The 20,500-nt window shown below is 44.4% G+C and overlaps 2 protein-coding genes across 3 annotated transcripts in view; one reads left to right on the forward strand and one right to left on the reverse strand.

Annotated features, from left to right (window-relative positions):
- Positions 1-9,777, forward strand: part of DTX4 (deltex E3 ubiquitin ligase 4) — a 30,827-nt gene extending 21,050 nt beyond the window's left edge. The window contains exons 4-9 of one of the 2 annotated variants that reach the window (XM_072638703.1): positions 504-665; positions 1,921-1,982; positions 2,819-2,971; positions 4,796-4,957; positions 5,685-5,774; positions 8,201-9,777. In XM_072638703.1, coding sequence (XP_072494804.1) covers positions 504-665; positions 1,921-1,982; positions 2,819-2,971; positions 4,796-4,957; positions 5,685-5,774; positions 8,201-8,434 — 863 coding nt within the window. In that variant the 3' untranslated portion in view covers positions 8,435-9,777. Of the gene's footprint in view, positions 1-503; positions 666-1,920; positions 1,983-2,818; positions 2,972-4,795; positions 4,958-5,684; positions 5,775-8,170 lie in introns of both variants that reach the window. The other variant, XM_072638704.1, reaches the window with a different exon arrangement.
- Positions 9,778-17,133: 7,356 nt separating this feature from the next.
- MPEG1 (macrophage expressed 1) lies at positions 17,134-19,764 on the reverse strand. The gene has a single exon (XM_072638705.1). It carries the CDS (start codon positions 19,676-19,678, stop codon positions 17,498-17,500), a length of 2,181 nt encoding a protein of 726 aa, XP_072494806.1. The 5' UTR covers positions 19,679-19,764; the 3' UTR covers positions 17,134-17,497.
- Positions 19,765-20,500: the final 736 nt, after the last annotated feature.

Genomic DNA, 20,500 nt, shown 5'->3' on the forward strand with positions numbered 1-20,500 from the left:
TGTGGCCTCAATGGGACCTTTCTGACTTTGACCTTCTTGGGTTATGTAATACCTATGATTTTATAGATGCACATTTTCTTAATGCCACAAAATGGAACCTCTCCATGGTCTGTGGTAATTTGTTTTGTGATCATTCAAGGCCCATGTGTTGGAAGGCTTAAAGCCTGCATTGAACAATGATGTGGAAGAGATACAATTGTCAACCTGTGCCTAGGCAAACTAGGCTTATTCTGGCTCTGTTTGAGTGTGGCAGGTGGGACTTGGAGTGAAGAAAATAAAGGGAAAGATTTCTTTTGTCAGAGAGAAAGGATTTGAATGTCCTTTGGAAACAAAAGGGGGATTTGAGGGGGGATGGGCAAGGTGATGCTTGAGAAAATCCAGAAAGAGAGGAGTAGAGGTTGGGGTCAAGGGTGAGTCATTGAATGTTAGGAGACTGGGAGGGAAAGGAATGGGGCATCCTCATGAATTCCTCATCTTTTCATTTTTTCCTGTTCCCCTTTTAGGAATCACAGGAATCCTCATGAGTGCTGCAGGATTGCCTGTGTGCCTCACCAGGCCACCTAAGCTGGTCCTGCATCCTCCTCCTGTCAGCAAGAGCGAAATCAAGTCTATCCCAGGGGTCTCCAACACAAGCCGCAAGACCACCAAAAAACAAGCGAAGAAAGGTATCCCCCTCTCAGTTTCACTGGGGAGTAGGAGGTCAGAAGAGCTCTGCCACTAACTAACTGTGTATCCTTAGGCAAGTCACTTCCACTTTCTGGGTGTCAGGTTCCTTATCTGAAAAACACAGGATTAAACCAGATGGCCTGGTCCATTTCCCAGTTGCTGGTATCTTACGTTCTAAGGGTCTGTTCAGATCTTTCATTTTCTCTTGTAAGGTCTCTCCTGTCTCCAACCTGCTGGACTCCAAGGGCCCTCCCAGATCTGATGTTCCATGTTCTATGTTCCTTCCCAACTCTCATATTCTGTGTTCTAAGGGCTTCCCACTCTGACATTCCATATTCTAAGGTTACTCTATATCTAATATTTGCTGATTCCATGACTTCCCTTCTTTGGACTTTAGCTTCCTCTTCTATCAACTGCTACTTGTCCTCCCTACCTTATGGGCATATTGTGTGTGTCAAATGAAGGAAATCTAAATGGAAGCACTTTGAAACCTAGAAAGCACAAGACAACTGGGAGAGATTCTTCCTCTTCTTGTTACCCAGGTGTGACCAGAAGAGGACTACGTCTCCACCCCAGCCCTATGGCTGATGTTTCCTCGGACTCCTGTCCCATTGTCCAGCTCTTCAGATGGGACCACTCCTTCCAGAATGATGACTTTTCTCTGACAGATTTTGGTGTCCTAGAAGGAAGCCTGGAGTCCCAGGCTTAGTCCCCCAATTCTTCCACCTAACATAATGCATGATCTTGTATAAATCATGGACCTCCCTTCACTTCCTCCTTCTGTAAAATGAAGGCCTTAGATGAGATGACTTCTGAGGTTTCTGCCATTCCTGATATCTAGTAGTTCCACAAAGGAATCTTCTTCCCCCATTCCCTTTTCTCTCAGTGCTCACTTCTTTGATCCAACCCTTCTCAGACCCTCTCCTACTACAGGACCACTCTTAGCTTCTAAGCAGGACTCAATAGTCTCTAAGCTTTTTTCCAGCTCTTATTAAGATAATAGCTGTATGTGTGTGTGTGTGTGTGTGTGTGTGTGTGTGTATGTGTGTGTGTGTGTGTGTGTGTGTGTGTGCGTGTGTAGATTTTATCGCCTTGCTAGACTGTGAGGTCCATGAGACCTAGGACTCGGTTTACCTGAACTTTATTCCTCCCTAGTACTCTAGACTCAGAGGAATAGATACTTAATAAATGTTGCACATGTTTGTCATTATCATTGTCCTTTACATGACCCCCTATCATATCTTATGCCTACAGGAAAGACTCCAGAAGAAGTACTGAAAAAGTACCTGCAGAAAGTGCGTCACCCCCCAGATGAGGTGAGTCACCGGAGGGAGGGTACAGACTGGGAAGGCCAATTTAGGCTTCAGATATTTATCACTATCTCCTGCACTGTTAAATGGTTCAGTGGTCACCTCCTCAATGGTTGGCCTGATTCCATATCTACCAAAATAACCTCCTTCAGGCATGGGTCTGACCATGTTACCCCTCCTCTCAAAGACCTTCCATAGCCCCCTCTTGCCTCTAATGTATATTAGAAAGCCCATTAGAAAGTCATAGGTTCTTTGCCTTTTTTTGTATCATGAACCCCTTTGATGGACTAAGTGAAGTCTATGAAGCCTTTCTGAGAAAAATGTTTTTAGATGCCTAAAATAAAATACATAAAATTTTACACTGAAATATAGTTTTCAAAATATAGACATTCATGTATATGTGTGTTTCTGTATATAAATATATATATACTCATCCATGTGTACATACACACATGCATAATCATGCAAGGTCCCAGACCCCAGGTTAAGACCCCCTGCCCTAGTTTGTCATTTAAGGCCCTTCTACAATCTGGATCTAGTCTCAGCCCTTCTACTTTCTGTCTGTCTTTCCTTCAAAGGGAGTGCCAGTCCCCTAACTTCCGTAGGCTTAAAATTTCCCATCTGTAAAGTGGGAGATGGGAGTCAGGGTTGGTCTGGATGACCTTTAAGGTCCCTTCCAACTCTAAATCTTATGAAACTTGAGTTAGAGTCCAAGCCCTGGTACTGAGGAGCAGTGTGACCTTGGGTAAGTCTCTTCCCTGTTATGGGTTTCCATTTTCCACTCTGTGATGCTTATGATCTGAGGAACCTTTTTCTTCATGTGCCCCCTCCGCCCCCTCAAGGATTGTACCATCTGCATGGAACGCCTTGCGGCACCATCAGGTTATAAGGGCCCCCAGCCAACAGTCAAGCCAGACCTGGTGGGGAAGCTGTCCAAGTGTGGTCACATCTATCACCTGCATTGCCTGGTTGCCATGTACAATAATGGAAACAAGGTATGTGTTGGGGTCATGGGCTCTCAGCTTGTCTGGTCCATCTAGGACCCCTAGGAAGAAGATGACATTTGTTGGCAGCTTGGGTGCCACCTTGGTCAGATCTGAGACTTTCTACATTGGTCATTTCTGGGTAACACCTTTTGAAAAGGGCATTTAAAAATGGGGCATATCCAGAGGTGGTTAACCAGGATGATGAGGGCTTCAGTTCCATGTCCTATTCAGATCCACTGAAGAGTATTCAGCCTGGAGAGAAAGAAATCTCAGAGTAGTGTTGTGATGATAGCTAGCTGTGTCCAAGTATTTAAAGGGCCGTCATGCAAAAGAGGTATTAGACACTCTCTACACAGCCCCAGAGGCAGAAGTAGGAGCCATGAATGGAAGTGGAAAGAAACAAACTTGGATTCGAGTTCAGGAAGAACCTTCCAACAATAAGAGTGATCCCAAAGTGAAATGGGAGTCCTGAGGAGGGAGGGAATTTCCCCTCACTGGAGAGTTTTGGTCAAAGTTGATGACTCTTCTTTGAGTATTTTGTAGAGAGGTATTTCTGATTGGGTACAGGCTAGACAAGATGGCAACTGAAGTCCATTATAACCTGGAGATTCTGGGATTCTCTGGTGTCTCAAAAAGGAAAAATCAGTATGGGTCAAAGGAATTTCTAGACGCTTCCAAGTAGAGGTGGGTCTTAAGCTGATTCTGTGGCCAAGAATCTGTGACCTCCAGTGCAAGGCCTGCTTGGAATTGGCAGAATTGTTAAGCTGGCCAACTTTGGCATTAGTGGCATCATCTTTGGGCTTTTGGACCCTGTTGTGCTATCTTGTTCCTTAAAAAATGTTACTTGTATAGCTCACAACACCTAGCACAGCACTAATCTCATAATCAAGATTTAAAAAGCAGAGTAAGAGTCCATATCATCCTAGTAGTTTATACCCTTTTAAGAGCTTTGTTGAGGTAGATCAACTGATGTTGCAGGGGAGAAAGCAGGTGCAGAGTGAAGTGAGTCGCTTCATGGACACATGGAAAAATTGGCAGGGCAAGGGAACTTGAGCTTTTTTTTTTTTTTTTACAAACTCAGAGACTATCAGAATTGGTTGGAACCTTAGAACAAAGAATTTCAGATCTGGGAAGAATCTTAGAGTACAGAATGTCAGAACTGGGGGGAAACCTTAGAACTTAGAATTTTGGAGCTGGGAGGGCCCTTAGAACATAAAATGTCAGATCTGGGAGGCACCTTAGAGTACAGATTGTCAGGCCTTCAAGGGATCTTAGAACATAGAGCATAGAATGTCAAAGCTGAGCAAAGCTTGAGAGCCTAGAATTCACATAATTTGAGAGTAGGCAGGGACCATCTCAGCAGCTCTAGTCTAATTCATATATAAAACATTAATGTACTTAATAGGCAACATCGGTTTGTCAGAGCTGGAAAGGACCTTAGAACATAGAACATGGAATGTTAGAGCTGGTACCAACTTCTACACACAAAATCTTAGAACCATATGTAATATAAATACAATATCAGAGCTCAGAGGGGCCTTAAATGTAATGGAGTCCAGTGCTGTTATTTTGTAGTTGAGGTTGCTGAATCTCCAAAAGGAGAAATGACCTGTCCTGGGTCACATGGCTGGTGCCCACTAAAACCCTGCTGTTTTCTGACTGCTTTCTATGGTTCTTCCCACTATATTATACCACTTATTCAGGAAAAATGGAAGTGGGTGAGGGGTAAGAGGTCTATTCTGAACTTGAGCTGCTTTCATATTTTCCTCTGCCTGAAGATTTTATCCAAGTCTGTCTCATTTCAGCTGTTTTTGTCCCTTGCCTCCTCTTTAGGATGGAAGTTTGCAATGTCCAACCTGCAAAACCATTTATGGTGTTAAGACAGGCACCCAGCCTCCTGGGAAAATGGAGTATCATCTCATCCCCCACTCCCTGCCTGGGCACCCAGACTGTAAAACCATCAGGATAATCTACAATATCCCCCCAGGGATTCAGGTGAGAATAGATGTACCCATGTCCTGCCCCAAGTGGACCCTTTGTCTTCAGGAAGTCTTTAGTTTGAAACGTGCTCAGGTGCTAATGGGAAGCCTTTCTCTAACAATAATACATGACAGCGACAGAAACACATTTCTCCAGTGCTTCCTTTTCATTCATAAAAAGGATTTTCCTTACAACAACCCTAGAAGGGAGGGAGTCCCAAAGCTCTTAGTGCCATTTTACAGATAAGGAAGCCACGGCTTGGAGAAGGGAGATCTCCCCATCCATCCAATTTTACACAACTAGCAAGAGTCAGACCTGGCATTTGAGTGTTTACCAGCTGTCACTCATGCTTACCAGCCTCACAAGGCTTTTTTTTTGGGTTCCAAGAACCCTAGCAGATGTATTGATTGTCCTTTAAAAACTGGGCACATAGTCATTGGCGGGGTTGGAGAACTTGAGCTGTGATCTCTTTAATGTCAGAGAATGTCAGGGCTTAGAACATGGAATGTCAGAGCTGGGTGGAACCTTAGAACATGGAATGTCAGATCTGGCAGGGGGCTTAGAACATGAAATATAAGAACTGGCAGGAATAGATGCGGGTAGCCTGTATCCACACCTGCCTCTCCTTCTTATACTGATGAATATTGATTGATTGAGGAGAACTGAAAACAGCAGAGGTTGGGTGTTTTTGCCATTTCAAATGCTTTGAAAAACACTTTTTGTGTTTCTTTTATTTCCTCAGGGACCAGAACACCCGAATCCTGGGAAGAGCTTCACTGCGCGGGGTTTCCCTCGACATTGTTACCTCCCAGATAGTGAGAAAGGGAGGAAGGTGAGAATTTTTTTCCTAAGGTCAAGGAATTTATTTCTAACTTGGAATCTTGAGCTTTTCTTCTTACCAAGTACAGAATAAAGAGACCTGGGGTCATCCCCAGCCTATTCTCTCTGGTCAGGAGGTGACACTGACCTGGAAGCAGTAGCCAGAGTAGTCCTTTGGCCAGAGAGAATGTGTTCCTCCCTCTACAATCTGGATCTTGATAGGAATTAGACTCCTCCTCTCCTCTGCAGCTCCCCAGGCTATGTCTTTCTCTATGGGGGCATTTTGCTTCCTTTCCCTCTGGCTGACATATACTTAGTCTCAACTGACTGTGATGCAGTTAGTCTTAAATTCTTAACCTGGGATCTGTGACTGGGAACTCTTTAAAAATTTTAAGTTTTTTACTGTTTTAATAACTGTATTTCAAGACAATATTTCCTTTGAAGGAAACTGTATTTCCTTTGAAATCTCATGTATTTTAAAAACATGAGTCTGAAAACAGGCTTCCCCAGACTATTAGAAGGGTCCAGAATATTAAAAAAATGAAGAACCCTTACTCTAAAAAGAGAAGGAGATTTAACTGATGTGTAGGAGAAGGGCAATCTGGCCAGGAGTCCCAAGACCTGGAGTTTAGCCAAGTCCCTTTCGCCAACCCAGGACAAATCCATTCACCTTCCTAAAAGGCCTCAGATTCTCATGTCAAATAAGGATAATAATACTTGTTCTCTTTATCTCACTGGCTTGTTGTGAGGATTAAATATGATAATTAATGTGGGAATGATTTGAAAAGCATAGCACATTACACATGGGAGTTATCATTAACTAGATGAAAAGTCATGGGTCTGGTTGGGTTGTGGCTAAGTTAATTATGAGGAGGCTTATCTCTCCACATGTGCATGGCTACACCACTCAGGACACCCTTAATTATAAGCCTATTAAGAGCTCTGGCCATGTCTCATCTTTGACAATAATAACAACATTTATAGAACATTTTACAAAGAACTTGCGTACCCATTATCTCATTTAATTTTCACACAACCCTGCAAGGTAGGTAGCATGTGTTTCATTATTCCTGTTTTCTAGACAAAGGAAGATGCTTCCATATTTTGAAAGGGGAGGAAACTGAGGCTTGAGAAGTGAGGGTCGCAGTCAGGACTCCAATCTGGGCCTTTCCGACTCTTCAGGCTGGAACTGTACAATCGTATGAGGGCCAGGCCATCAGATCCCACTACTACTTCACTCATCATCCTGGCCCTAGGACCATTCTTGACTCAGATACATGATATGACCTTGTTGTCTGACCCTTTTGTGAAGCCATAGATGCCTCTAGAAGAGGCAAATAAAGCAAAAAGCATTTATAAAACATTTAATATATGCCAGACTCAAGATAACAAACAATGACTTCCTACCCTCAAGGAATTTGAATTCTATACCTTGTGGAGGAGAATGGTACCCAGGGAAGAGAGTTGTGTTCTAAGAAATTATAGGGATACCAAGTAGAGCCAGAGGACAGTTAATGGCATTACCCTTTCCTGATGCAAAGCGGGGAAGGGGCAAGATGGCCTAGGGGGAACAGAGAGCATTATTTCCTGAATTGAGGTCTAGGCCTATATGGCCTGAAAATGCTGCTTCAGTTTCAGAATGTCAGAGTAGAACTGGGGTTTCAGGCCAGGTCTCCAGGACAAATTTGCTTTCCACAGTTCATTCATTTCCCTCCCTAAGTCTCAATTTTCTCATCTATAAAATGGAAGGGCTAGATTTAATGATGTCTAATACCCTTCCCAGCTCAGACATTCTGTGTTATGAAATCCCTTCTGGCTTTGAAACCACAGAAGCTACATTCCAACACTCTGTTCTTGATTCTCCTCTCCCAGTTCTGACATCCCATGTTGTAAAGTCCAATCTGGCTCTGGTTTTCTGTGGTATCTGTTCAGAGGCAGCTAGGTGGTATAGCAGGTAGAGTGCTGGTCCTGGAATCAAGAAGATCAACTCCAGCCTCAGACACTTCTTAACTCTGTAACCCTGATCAAATCACTGCATCTCTCTCTGCTTCAGTTTCATCAGCTGTAAAATGGGGATAGTAATGGCACCCACCTCTCAAGGTTGTGAGGATCAAATGAGAAGATATTATTAAATGCTTATTCCCTTTTCTAAGATTCTTGTCATTTCTGACTGTGAGTCTACAAAGGTGATGTTCTGAAACCCTTGAGAGGGGGAAAATAGAAATGACGCTGGTGTTGATGAGGAGACAAGGCAAGGGGGAATAGGGGAAGGCTTCATGATCAAGAAAGATGTGGTTCAGAGCTGAAGGGTGGGCTTAGAAGGCTACATAGTGATGACTCTGGATGCTGAGTAGGAACAATTTAGAGCCTCAAGTCTGTGTCTCGATGTCTGTCTGACTTTGTACCCAGGCCTTTTCTTCCCTCTGTCATCATTCCCAGGTGCTGAAGTTGTTGCTGGTAGCCTGGGATCGGAGACTGATCTTTGCTGTGGGCACCTCCAGCACCACAGGCGAGTCTGACACAGTCATCTGGAATGAAGTCCACCACAAGACAGAGTTTGGCTCCAACCTCACGGGCCATGGCTACCCAGATGCCAATTACCTGGACAACGTGCTAGCTGAGCTAGCTGCCCAGGGCATCGCAGAGGATAGCGCTGCCTTGGAGAAGGACTGATACCTGAAGGAAACATGATAGGGAGAGGGCTGAACACCATGGGGCCAAAAGTTGAGTGAGGGTCCCTTCCCCTTTGCTTCACTTTCTGCCCTTACGGGTGACAGCCCAATGTATAGGCTATGTCATTCATAAACCTCATCAGATATAAGAGGGAACATGGGACAGAAAATCCCACTTACCATGTTCTCCATGAGACTGTAGTCCTGGGGAACAAGGAATCCCCCTAGTGGGGAGCTTGGCCAGCGTACTGGCTAAACGAGGTGTGGTGATCACTCCACACCGTGGGCCTTGTGAAGTTGGAGGCTCCATCCTCTTGGAGTCTCTCCTTGGTGTTTACACTCTGCTTCAAGAGCAGAGTTTTAGCTCCCTCTTCTCTTAAGGGAAGGGGGCAGGGCCCTCACTGTGCTGGGTGGGTGGGAGGGAGGGGGTGGAACCGGTTAAATCGCTGTGACATTGAATGCCTTGACCAATGTGGGGTCAGAATGATTGCTCTTGATGAGGAGAGAGGCTTTTGCAAAAGCCTCTGGGAGTATCATCACCACAACCTGCTCCCTCCAACTTCTCAAATGTGGCTGTTGGTTCTCTATGATTGATGGCTCCTGGGGTTTCTTCTCTGGGATGGTCACTTCGGCCTCTGCTTCATCAACTGGAATTGAGCCTAAGTCTGCTCTGCCCAGAGTTGTTGTTCAGGCTTCCACCCAAGACCCTCCATTCTCTTGCCCCCTTCCAGGTCCGTCCTAGCCAGCATCTGAACTGTGCTCAGGGAAAGAAGGCCTTTCCAACCTTTTTCCCTCCTGACTCGTGTCAGCCTAGCCAAATAGAGACCTGGTTCCCTTAAGTTCATGTGTTCACTGTGAGTTGAGTCCATACCAGACTCTGTCCCATCTGTGTACGTGCCATGGGAAACATTCCTTATCTCCATGAAGCACCTATTTGCTCCCCTCCCCCATCCCTTTTTTGAGCTGGTATCAGCCCCAGTCCCAGTTTTTCCATGTATACCTAACCTATTTGAACTGGGATCCAAAAAGAACCAACTCACATGCCCATCATTTTCCCTCAGCTCTTAAGCATCCCACTATGAAACTGGAATGTGATTTGTTACAGCCTGTGAAAGGACCAAGTACAAAGAAGGAGGTTAGAGAAGAAGAATGGGAAGGCCTAGATCATCATCTCTAACAATGACCAGATAAGATTAGAACCATGGACAGCTATTCACCCACCCACTCTAGGCCTCCTTCTGTCTGTCCCTTGCTAGAGAGAAGAGATTTAGAGGTGGAAGAAACTATTGAGGCCATCTATTCTATTCTATTCCCCTCTGTTACAGATGAGGAAACTGAGGCCCAGAAAAGTGCAAAGATTTGCTTAATGTCCCACAGATAGTAATTAGAACTGAGAATTGAACCCGTCTTCTGACTTCAAATGCTGTGTTCTTTCTACACACCAGGTTGCCTCCATTATATTTTTTACCTGGCAGTAGAAAAGGAGAGACCCCCATGTTCTGGATCTGTTTCAGCCTAGGTTAAAACTTAGTTGAGTTCTTAACTTATTCTGAAGTGGCATACAATCCACCCCACCCACATCTGGTCTAGGCTATGTCTGAACTGTGTCCCTGGGGGAGGGGTTCCTTTAACCCAAACTTCTCTTTTTCTATCAGCTCCCAGTGGAGGTGGAATTAGGGTTCAGAGAGGAGAGAAGGGCAAACTCTATTTCCCTTTTGAAGAAGGTGGGTTCTTTGAACTGTGTGTATGGGGGAGATTTCCCCTGGATGTGGATTTAAATTTATATGCCTCATGTTTTGGGGGCCTGACGTATATATGTACATATATTTCATAAAGTTTGGAAGGTTTTTGATGGTACTTCAGTAAGGACTGGAGGCCAGCCCCGTGGGCTGCTTGTGGAAAATCCATTTTGAAATGATGGTGGCCAGGGGCTCTATGACCCAATTTCCACCCAATGGAAAAAGAAAATGCTGATGCAGAGATCTAGAACCCATTTCAAATTGCTGCTGGCAATGGAAGGTATTTGGGAAACCACCATTGACTTCCTCTAGAGAGAACACTGATAGGAATTTCTGGTCCCTTCATGGAATGACCCACCATTTTATTTTTAGTTTTTTCTGTTCCTCCCATGAAAGACTTGTCATTTTCTCTTACTAGTGACTGGAGGTCAGACAGTTACACTCACTGTAGACCTTGAAATTTCTCCCACCTTCCCAATTTTATCTCCACAAGGTGACAGCCATGAAAACAGTAACCCTTCATATGGGTCATCTAACACTATTCCCCATTGCCTCCACAGTGCTACAAAAGGAAGAGCTACGAGTGCCTTTCCTTTGGAGATTCAGGCCCTGTGTTTTAGTAGTTCTTGGTTATGCAAAACTTATTTTTTCAACCACAAATTGAAACACATGATGTGGCAGAGGATACTACTCAGAAATTGGCTTTCATTTTCCTGACACAGGGTTGTGTTGCTGCCACACACCTGGTGCAAGGTACTCTTGTTTGTTACCCTTGTAAATTCTCTGGGCTTGTCAATACTGGAGAGGTTGGGGAACCAGCAAAGTTGGAATGGATGAAGGGATTGAAAGGAGTAGAAGTTAAAGGGGGGAAGTAAGGGTTGTTGGCCAGTGAGAAATGGGTGTGAAAGAATAATAAAGTGAGTGGTTTGACTGAGGACCAGGCCAGGTACAAGGAAGATTAGGATGGGGGTAGTAGGAGTATGAGCCACAAGAGAATGAGAGCCCAGGGAATTCATCAAGGTTGGTCAGCTTACCACTTGGCTTGTCTTGAGCAGTTAGAATTCATCAGCTTCCTTTTCCATAAGATGTCTAAGCTGTGTTCATGTTCCATTTTCTCTGCCTCTTTAAGGATATTAGTTGAGGGGGGGGGGGGGGGGAGGTACTTCATCTACCCTAGTCCAGCTCCTTCAGATTAAAGCATTCAGTGTTCATTAGGTCCTAAAGGTTCACAGGAGCATAGATTCTGAACTGGAAGAGACTTTGTAGATCACTGAGTCCAACTGTCTCATGTTATAGATGAGGAGATTAACATCTGGAAGGGTGAGAGTATTTCCCCAAGGTCACATAAATAGTAAGTGGCAGAATCCATACCCAGAGCCCTGTCCCTAGCACCTATACTGCGAAATTTTCCCTTCTTTACTATGCCAGCCGAGGGTGGGGGCATTTCTCAGCTCCTTCCCCTTTGCCAAGCAAGAAAGGTACTGGCTCTTAAAAGTGTACCCTGTGGCCTATAATCCAAATGTGTTGTCAGTGGGTATACGCCCTCCCACTGGCAAAGGGAAGTCTTTAAAGGTCCTGTCCTTTAACCTAGTCATGTGGCTCAGGAGCCTCCTGACTTATCTCTGCAAAAGCTAAGGAGAGAGCTCCAAGAACTCTGGTCCCGTGAGGCCTTTGGCAAATGCCTGACCTGCCCATGGGTTTGGTCCCAGGCGGAGCAGACTTCCCTGGAGTCCCTGCTGCATATCCATTGCCTGCCCGGGAGAGAGCTCTCGTCCTGCCCCTCACCATCCCAGCACCAGCAATGATCTGGGCCCTGCCTTCAATCTGAGACCTCCTCTAGGCATGGTGAATGGGGTTGGAGGAACAGGGGCAGTCCCTGCAAACCCCATCCCGTGTATACGTGGGAGGTGTGTGAGTGTGTGTGTGAGCGTGCGCGCATGTGTATGTGGCTTTTCTTTTTCTTCTTTGTATAATTTGGAGTTGTCTGTGTTTTTATACTTGGTCAGGAACCTGTGGCATCCTGAGGTCCCACTGACGTGATGAGCATGAGGGGAAGCGAGGTGGATGGGCCATTGGGACAGAGAAGGTCCCTGCCTTCCACCTGTCTGTTGTTGTTGGAATTGATTTGGGGCTTTGGGGGGAGGTGGGAGGGAGTGGGCGAATGTCCTGATGTATTATTGATTTATTTGTTTAAAAAAAAAGTGGTTGGTTTTTTGTTTGTCTTTTTTGGCTGTCTGTGCTGTATTGCTCTGCGAGAGGACAGCGACACCTCGTGCCCATGAGGATTGTGTGCAGAAAAATAAAAGGAGAATTCTCAGTGTCCCCGCAGTCTTCTTGATGTCAGTCTGTGCATCTCTGTTGGTCTCTGTGTGGTGCTGGGGCTTCCTTCTAGGAACTGCTAGGACAGTTAGGGGGAATCCCTTAGGGGACTAAGTTAGCTGACTTATTTTCCCTACCACAATTAATGAACTGGGCAGCAGAAAACAAGGAAATTCATTGATTCTTGGGGCTTTTCTCCCCTCCCCAACCCACCTCCAATTTGCTTTCTACTCAGGGATTCCTTGATTACCCACTTACTCCCTCCTTCCAGACTTTTTTCATTCAAGAATTATTCATTAAGAATTCTAGTACAGAAGTGGTCTGCAATGAATGCAAAATCGTATAGACAAAAAAATTCAACTCCTCTTTTCTCTTATGTACTAATAATAGCTAGTGTTTATACAGGTCTTTCAGGTTTGAAAAGTGTTTTTCAAGGCAGCTGAGCAGTACAGTGGATTGAGCACTGGTCTTGAAGTCACAAAGACTCATCTTTTTGAGTTCAAATCTGGCTTCAAATACATGTGCGATTTCATTTGATCTTCTCAATAATTCTGTGAGATAGGTGCTATTATTATTCCCATTTTACAGATGAGGAAACTGAGGCTGAGAGACTGAGTAATTTGCCCAAGGCGATATACCTATAAATTTCTGAGTCAGACTTTGAACGTTCTTGATTCTCAAACTAATTGACTATATCATTTAGATAAAAGGAACTTCTCAGTTCTTTTACATTTCATCGCAAACAGTTTTCAGTCAGATTCCCTACTAGTATATTCAGTGTACTAATGTGCCTGGCACCATACTAAGTGCTTTATAAACAGCAGGTGTCACTGGAGGGAGGGACCAGGATGGCAGGTACCTCAGTGGCACAGGTTAGACATGCAGAAATCTCCCCTGGAGGGACCCACCTTTTATCTTCTTCCATACTGCATTGAAGCTTCTTTCTCTCTCTGATCCTTTAGATGAAGGTCACTTTCTGCCCAGCTGTAGGCCTGTGATCAGAATTCAGGGCACCCCCTAGAAGCTATTAGCAGGAACGTAGTTGAGATACTAGGAAGGATGGATGCTGCCTCCAGGTTTAAACTACACAAAATGACTGCATGTGTATGATCAGTCCTCCATGGACTGAATGCATTCACATCATTCAGAAACAATGTGCAATAGCCTGCCTTAAACTTGTCTTAATGCCTTTACCTGTATAATTCTATTAGTTGGAATAATTTCCCCACCTCCTCTTTCTACCCATAGATTTAAAAAAAAAAAAAACTTTTTGTCTCCTGGATATATTAAAATCAGGCGGAAAGCCTTTGGTTGCAGGGTTGTTTTTTTTAATTCATCTCTAGGTTATTCTCAGTTTTACTTTTTGAAGAGCCTAAGATCACCCCCAGTATAATTGACCTTTTAGGGATGGCATGGGAAGGATTCAATTTCAACAGACATTAAGAATCTAAGTGAGTGGACCTATGCTCAGAGGATATGGGGGCAGGGTGTGGAATGACAGTGCCTATCCTCAAGGAATTAGTTTGCTGCAAAATTAGGAGATATACACAGCAAACATAATATGAGGTAGGGAATGATAGGAGCAAAGGGGAGAACCATTCAAATTACACCAGGAAAATGAGGTAGGAGAGAACCCTTTCAACAGGGGGTTACCTGAAAAGGCTTCATAGAAGAGGGTGTGATATCTGAGCTACACTCTAAAGACAGAGAATTTCAACAGGAAGAGATGAGGAGGGAAAGGATTCATTGGTAAGCTACTACCCTGCTTGTGCTAGCCAGAGAAATTGAAGAGTTCTACTGGTATCTGTGTGACCTTGTGTGAGTCATATCATCTGTCTAGAACCTGATTTGGAGGAGGTGCGGAAGATGGTGATGCAGAGGATGATAATGATAAGCAACTTTCATTTATATAGCTCATTCTGGATTGAAAAATTCCTTCCTTACAATAACCCTATGAAATTGAGGGTGTGAATATTTTTAATCCCATTTTAAAGAGAAGGACTTGGAGACTCAAAAAGGTAACTCTATTTGTCAAAGGTCACACAGCTAATGATTTGGCTGAGTGAGGTCTGGAACCCAGGTGTTCAAGACTGTTACATTATACTACTATACTCTCTGCTCCCTCCCAGCCTCAGTCAGGAATACTTTGAGTTCCTCAGGAACAGAAAAAAAAAAAAAAAGATTTCCTGTAAACTCAGAGATTAGCTCAACTCTCAGTTATACAATCTAGAAAGCAACAGAAGCATGAATAATCTCACTCGACAGAAACTAAAAAATATGTGTGGGGAGAAATCACATGATTAAGGGTAGTGGATGGGGAAGAAAGGAAGCTGAAAATTCTTCTGAATTTGGCGGGGAGGGCAAAGTCCAGATGGGATCCCATTCCCGAGATGACGGGGACTGAATAGATCTATAATTTCACTGGTTTAGGGAACTTCCAGATAAGGAAATTCCCCTCTGCCAATGCAGGTCAGCATCTCCTCAGAAAGTGAGTCTTAGAAAGTTGCCTGAGGCACTGAGGTTAAATGACTTGCCAGTGTTTGTCACAGTTGGGGACTTGAACTTCTTGAACTTCATCTTTTCATTTCAGAAGGCAGCTTTCTATCCACTATGCACTCAACATTCATAAAACATACAAACAAACCTTCAGATTAGGACTTTAAGGCTTGCCAAGAACTTTCCTCTAGGAAATACACTGAATTGAAATCAAGTGGCCCAATGGGGAAATAGGCTACAGTCAAATGGAGGCTGGGGTGAAATGCTTTCTGAGAATATGTCAGAGATACTCAAGAGATAAGGGTATTTTCTTTTCATGTCTATAAATTGCAGAGAAGGTGCTGAGCTACACTGGTTAAGGAAATTCCTCTTTTAGGAGTTTGCAACACTAAATTACAGGGTCAGGGTTCTTTTGATGATAATGTTGAATATTTCTTACCATTCCATTAAAAAATAAAGTGAATTATGATTATTTAATTCACTTTATGCTTGAGGATAATGGAGTAATGGTGACCAATCAATCAAAAATCATTTATTAAGTGCTTACTGTGTGCAAGGCACTGGGTTAAATGAAGCAGATAAAAAGAGAGACTAGAGCAGTGCCTCCCCTCAAAGGGATCTCTTTCTATTGTGACAGACAACATGCCATAGCTAAGGACATGCTAGATACAAAAGAGATGGAAAATAACCTGAGAAGGGAAGGCAGTGGGGGGAGGGGCAGAAAGGTGTTCTTCCAAAGGGGTGATTTAGGCTGAGACTTGAAAGTCCAGAAAACTAAGAGAAAAAATAGAGGAGAGACAGTCAGTGCAAAGGCATGGAGAGGGGACAGGGATGTTCCAGCAGGCTTTCTCCGTACTTTCTATTTGGATAGAGAGTGGAACCTATCCTTCCATCTATCCCACCCCTGCCAGCTAGGTGTCTCCTCTCCCAGCCCTGTATTCAATGAATGGTAGATTTCCTGCCTCCATAAAGGAGCCCAAGGTAAAATCGTTTTGGGGATAGTGGTGTGTGAGCCCTGAGAGCTAAATATCCTGTTGAAAAGAAGTGTCCTGTTGAGAAGAAACTTGGATAGAAACTGAATGGTTTTCATGACTGACGGATTGGAATTCCTATTTCCCCTAGGGCAGCAGCATCTTTCCAATCAATTTATCCTCTTTCCTTTCCCACTGTTCTCAAGATATCCTTGGAGCAGAAACATTTGACAGCTGCACAACAAAATAAGTCTGAGAATTTTATGACCCTCTTGGAAGGACCACCATTGGTCTGAACCATGTAATGCTGAATGAGGGGTTTTTAAAGAAAGTAGGGTTGGAATGGGTTGGAGAAGGAAGAAAGAATACTCCATGATAGCCCAAGACCGTTAATAGAACCTGTGCTGTCCCAGTGAAGTGAGTCCCCAAAGACAGAGACCCAGACATTTAATTTCTTACTCTTCTAGTCCACCATTCACTATGTGTCCTTACAAAGAATCCACCCTACCCACGTCCAAGTATGGTTATCCTGTGCTTCTCCCCACCTGCCCCCTTCCTACATACTCTCTCATCTTCTCTCCCCACTCCCCAGTATGAACTTGGTGTCCAGAAGCCTGAAATATAGGCTTATTTTTTTCATTTAAAAGCAAACAAACTTGAAAAGATGATGCCATGATCATATTGGGAATTACTGCAGACAAAAATAAGCAACCTTACCCCTTCCTCCCCATCAGTTTCTCAGGCTACACAGGAAAATTTCAAAACCCTGCCTGACTACCCATTCCCCTGTTTGCTTTGATGTCTGTAGGTGGTGACTTTCAATCTCTAATTTTCAGTAACATTCTCTTTTCTTCCTCCTCCCCATCCCCTACTTGCTCACAGTGTGTGTTTATTGAATTATATTTTTACTTTGTTTTTCAGTTAATAAGCATCTATTTTCCCTTCCTCTTCCCCCATTCATTCTAAGATAAGTTAATATAGAATATCAATGCTGAGAAGGACCCCAAAATGCCAATGGTTCCCTGTACTCCTATATTCTGACATTCTATATCCTTATATTCTAAAATCTCTTCTGAGTCTGATTCTCTATGTTCTGAGACTGACAAGGATGTGGAATGCTAATGAGATCATTTAGACTTGAAACAAAGAGGCTGTCAGAGAATAGAGCTAGAAGATCCTTTTCCCATCTTTGTTCTTTATTTGAACTAAAAGAAGATAAAACATAAAATGTTACTCATAGCCTTTGATGGGACCTTAGAAATTAGAATCTAGATAATACCATAGCCCAACCCTCATCTCTCCATCTCCACCAAGAGAAAACTGAGGCCCAAGGAGATTAAGTGGAGCCAAGTAATTCCACCATTTTCCCAACCCCCAAGTAGAGAAGAGAAGGTCAATAAGTTTATTTGCTATTTGCTTTCTTAATTCCTGAGACAACGACAGCAGCAAAGAAACTAGAATGGGAGAGGAGAAGTCAGAGTAGAGAAGAAACTTAGAGCTCTAGACAGAGATCAGGTCAAATGATTCCCAGGCAGAAATTTAAACCGGTGAAGGACACTGCTCCTGGCTTAGCTCAACTGTGCCCCCCACTTCTCTTGATGCCCCATATTCAGCAGTAGCCTCCATCAAACTTTTATTTTCTTCTCCCACTTCTTCATACTCCCTTTTCTTATACCTACGACTGCCATAGATGGCCAGGGTGATCAGGCCTGCCAAGACAACAGTTACACCAGCTGTGATTCCAGCTGTTGCCCCACCGGATAAACCACTGCCAGACTCATGGATGAGTGTAATGGTCCTGCGGACCTCAGAAGGATCTGCCAACTTCCACAGACGGGTGCTGGGATCCTTGATCCATGACTTCTCACTTTCACTGCTGATAACCATCACAGTATTGGTGGCAGCCTGACTCATGAGAGGTGGCCGGGAGAAGGGAGGTAGCCTTGCAGGAGGCAGAGAGCCCCCAGTAAAGAGCCCTGCTTTGACACAGTAGGATACTTGGCAGCCGTCACTGATCAAAGCCAGGTGTTGGCTGAAACCTGCTGGGCACTTTTTCAGATAAGGTCCACCTTGATTCCTGGGATGGGATAAGTTCACCAAAGGATTCCCCATATCACAGCTGAAGAAACCACCAAAGGGCACAGAGAACCTGTAGCCCAGCTCATAGTCCTGGCTGGTGCAAACATGGAGACCATCCAAGAGCCTCAGTGGCAAATAGCCAGCTGGGCATGACTGGGCATTGGTCACAGGATTGATGGTCCTGCCACTAAAGAGACCACCAAAAAGGAAGCCTGAATTCTCAGGGACCTGGCCACTTGCCACACACCAGAAAGCTCTGAATTCAGCCTTTGCCACTCGGAACACATCCTCACATTCTTTCTTACAGAAAACCCACAGGTTGCACTTTCGGTGGCATTCCAGGAGGTTATAGCCTTCTTCTCTAAAATGGGAATGTAATAGGACTGGGGAATAATTTTCTGGACAGGAGAATCCTCCAGTGAGTGGATTCTTCTGCTCTAGTTCTGGGCACAGAAGCACAGCCTCCGTCCCTGAGATCTGGGTACATTCCTGATAAACTCCTCCAAAGGTAAAGTTGGTCATTTTTCCCTCACATGACCCATCATCCATATTGGCTTGGAAATTGAAGTTGGGAGAGTCTCTGTTGGTGCAACCAGGGTAAGTATTGAAGGTGTAATAACGCCTCACTGCCACTTCCACAGTTTTGGATAGCTTCTTCACCAAGGGGGCTGGCAGATCAGGCAAAGTGTCAGAATTGATGAAGAAATACAAGGGCAAACCAGAACGATCTATTGCTACCAAGTGGTTGGTGATGCCTTTTTGCCAGCCCTCAAGGGTGATACCTGGGTAAAAAGAGGTCCCACCAATGCTTGCAACCCTAGAGTTGGTTCGGTTGGAAAGGTAGTTCTTGTGAAAGACATCCTGGGAGGTATGATTATCTTCTATTTTGAAGTTGACGATATTGTGGAATGCCACCCCAGCAGATGTAGTAATGCTGCTTCGGGTAGTCTGGCTGTCATCTAAGAAGGAAGCCCTGATCTGATCCTCTTGTACTAAGATGGCTCCAGCATCCACACTGGTGATGACGTGAGTTCCATAGCTGAGGACCAGAAGTTCTGCCATGAAGTTAGCCATTCGAGTCTGGTTATTCTCCAGTCGATCAGAGATAGCCATTAGCTCTTTCTTGAATTCTCTGCTTAGCAATGAAATAGGATGGACTTTGGCTATATAAACCAGATTTCTCACCTGGACCCTGGTGGTCACAGCTTGTTCCTTCACCTGATGGGTCTTCATCTTCTGGAACTCAATGGAGAACTTGCCATTGGCCATGGAGAACAGGGAGACCTCTGTGTTGATGGAGGAGGAAGTGGTACTTTGATAATCCATCCAGGACTCAATGATTTCAGAATTCAGCTCCAAGTTGCTCTGCTTCTGAGGGATTGTCAAGACTTCATCTGGGATGATGTACTGTCCATCTTCTGTGGTTCGGCAATTATTGTATTGCAAGAGCAGCACCCTTCCCATGTCCACATTCCTCAGATTATCCCAGCCCCCACCAGGTAATACTTCCAGAACTGGAAGGTTCAAGGCTTTCCTGCATTCTTGAAATCCAGCTTCAGAGGGTTTCTCCAGAGGGGCATCTTTCCCTTTCACCAACACAAGGATGGTCCAGAAGAGAAGGATGCCCTCTAAGCACTTCATGATTCCAGCACACAAACACTGTGCTCTAGTCAGTGGCAAAAGAGCTTGGGAAATGAACCAGCAGACCAGCCCCTGCTGAGGCAGTAAAGTGAATAGTTCCTCTTTCCATGCTGATATTGTTGCAAAATAGAGAAATGAGAGATGATGAGAAATAAAATTTGGCAATGGGCGTAGAAGACTTATGCCAGGGATAAAAATATCTCTGCTCCTCTCCCCCTAAAACCCAAAGAAGATCATTATCCCATTTAAAGACCCTTTCTAGGGGTCTGTGGTTATCTGGAAAGAGCACTAGATAGTGGGAGGAAGGGGAGGGAAAATCAGAAAATGTAGGCAGAACTCACTGTATGACCTTGAACATATCACTTCAGCTTCACAGGCCTCTGTTTTCTCATATGTAAACAAACTGGTCTGCCTATTCTGAGGTCCTGTGTTCTAGGTTCGCTTCCAAGGTTGACATTGTTTGGCCTAGGGATCCAGGCCTCCTTTCTGTTCTTAACTCCCTTCCAGAGGAGGAGAGGAGAAGAGAGGTCCTGTCCCCTGTCCTGTGCTCTCTCAAAACCTTAAACCTACTGCACTCTGAAACTGGAACTCCACTGGGGCCCTGCCTGAGGGCTCCTCTGGATCCGGGTAGCTTCAGAGTGATTATCAATAGTAACTGTTGCTGTTTCCCACCCAGTCTGATGTCTTTGTTTTCTTGACCTCATTAAAGGGGCCATGCCCTGGATACTTCTTAAACAGGCCTATTCAATGAATGGGCATTGCCTCACCCTTTGTGAGTGCCTGCAAAGACCTTGGCCTAAAGGGCCCAAGGTCTCTCAGTAC

Source organism: Notamacropus eugenii, chromosome 2 (genome assembly GCF_028372415.1).
Source record: "Notamacropus eugenii isolate mMacEug1 chromosome 2, mMacEug1.pri_v2, whole genome shotgun sequence".
In the NCBI taxonomy this organism is placed as follows: domain Eukaryota; kingdom Metazoa; phylum Chordata; class Mammalia; order Diprotodontia; family Macropodidae; genus Notamacropus; species Notamacropus eugenii.

Excerpts from the sequence above, each read along its gene's own strand:
- MPEG1 (XM_072638705.1), bottom strand. The coding sequence starts at position 19,678 with ATGAAGTGCTTAGAGGGCATCCTTCTCTTCTGGACCATCCTTGTGTTG.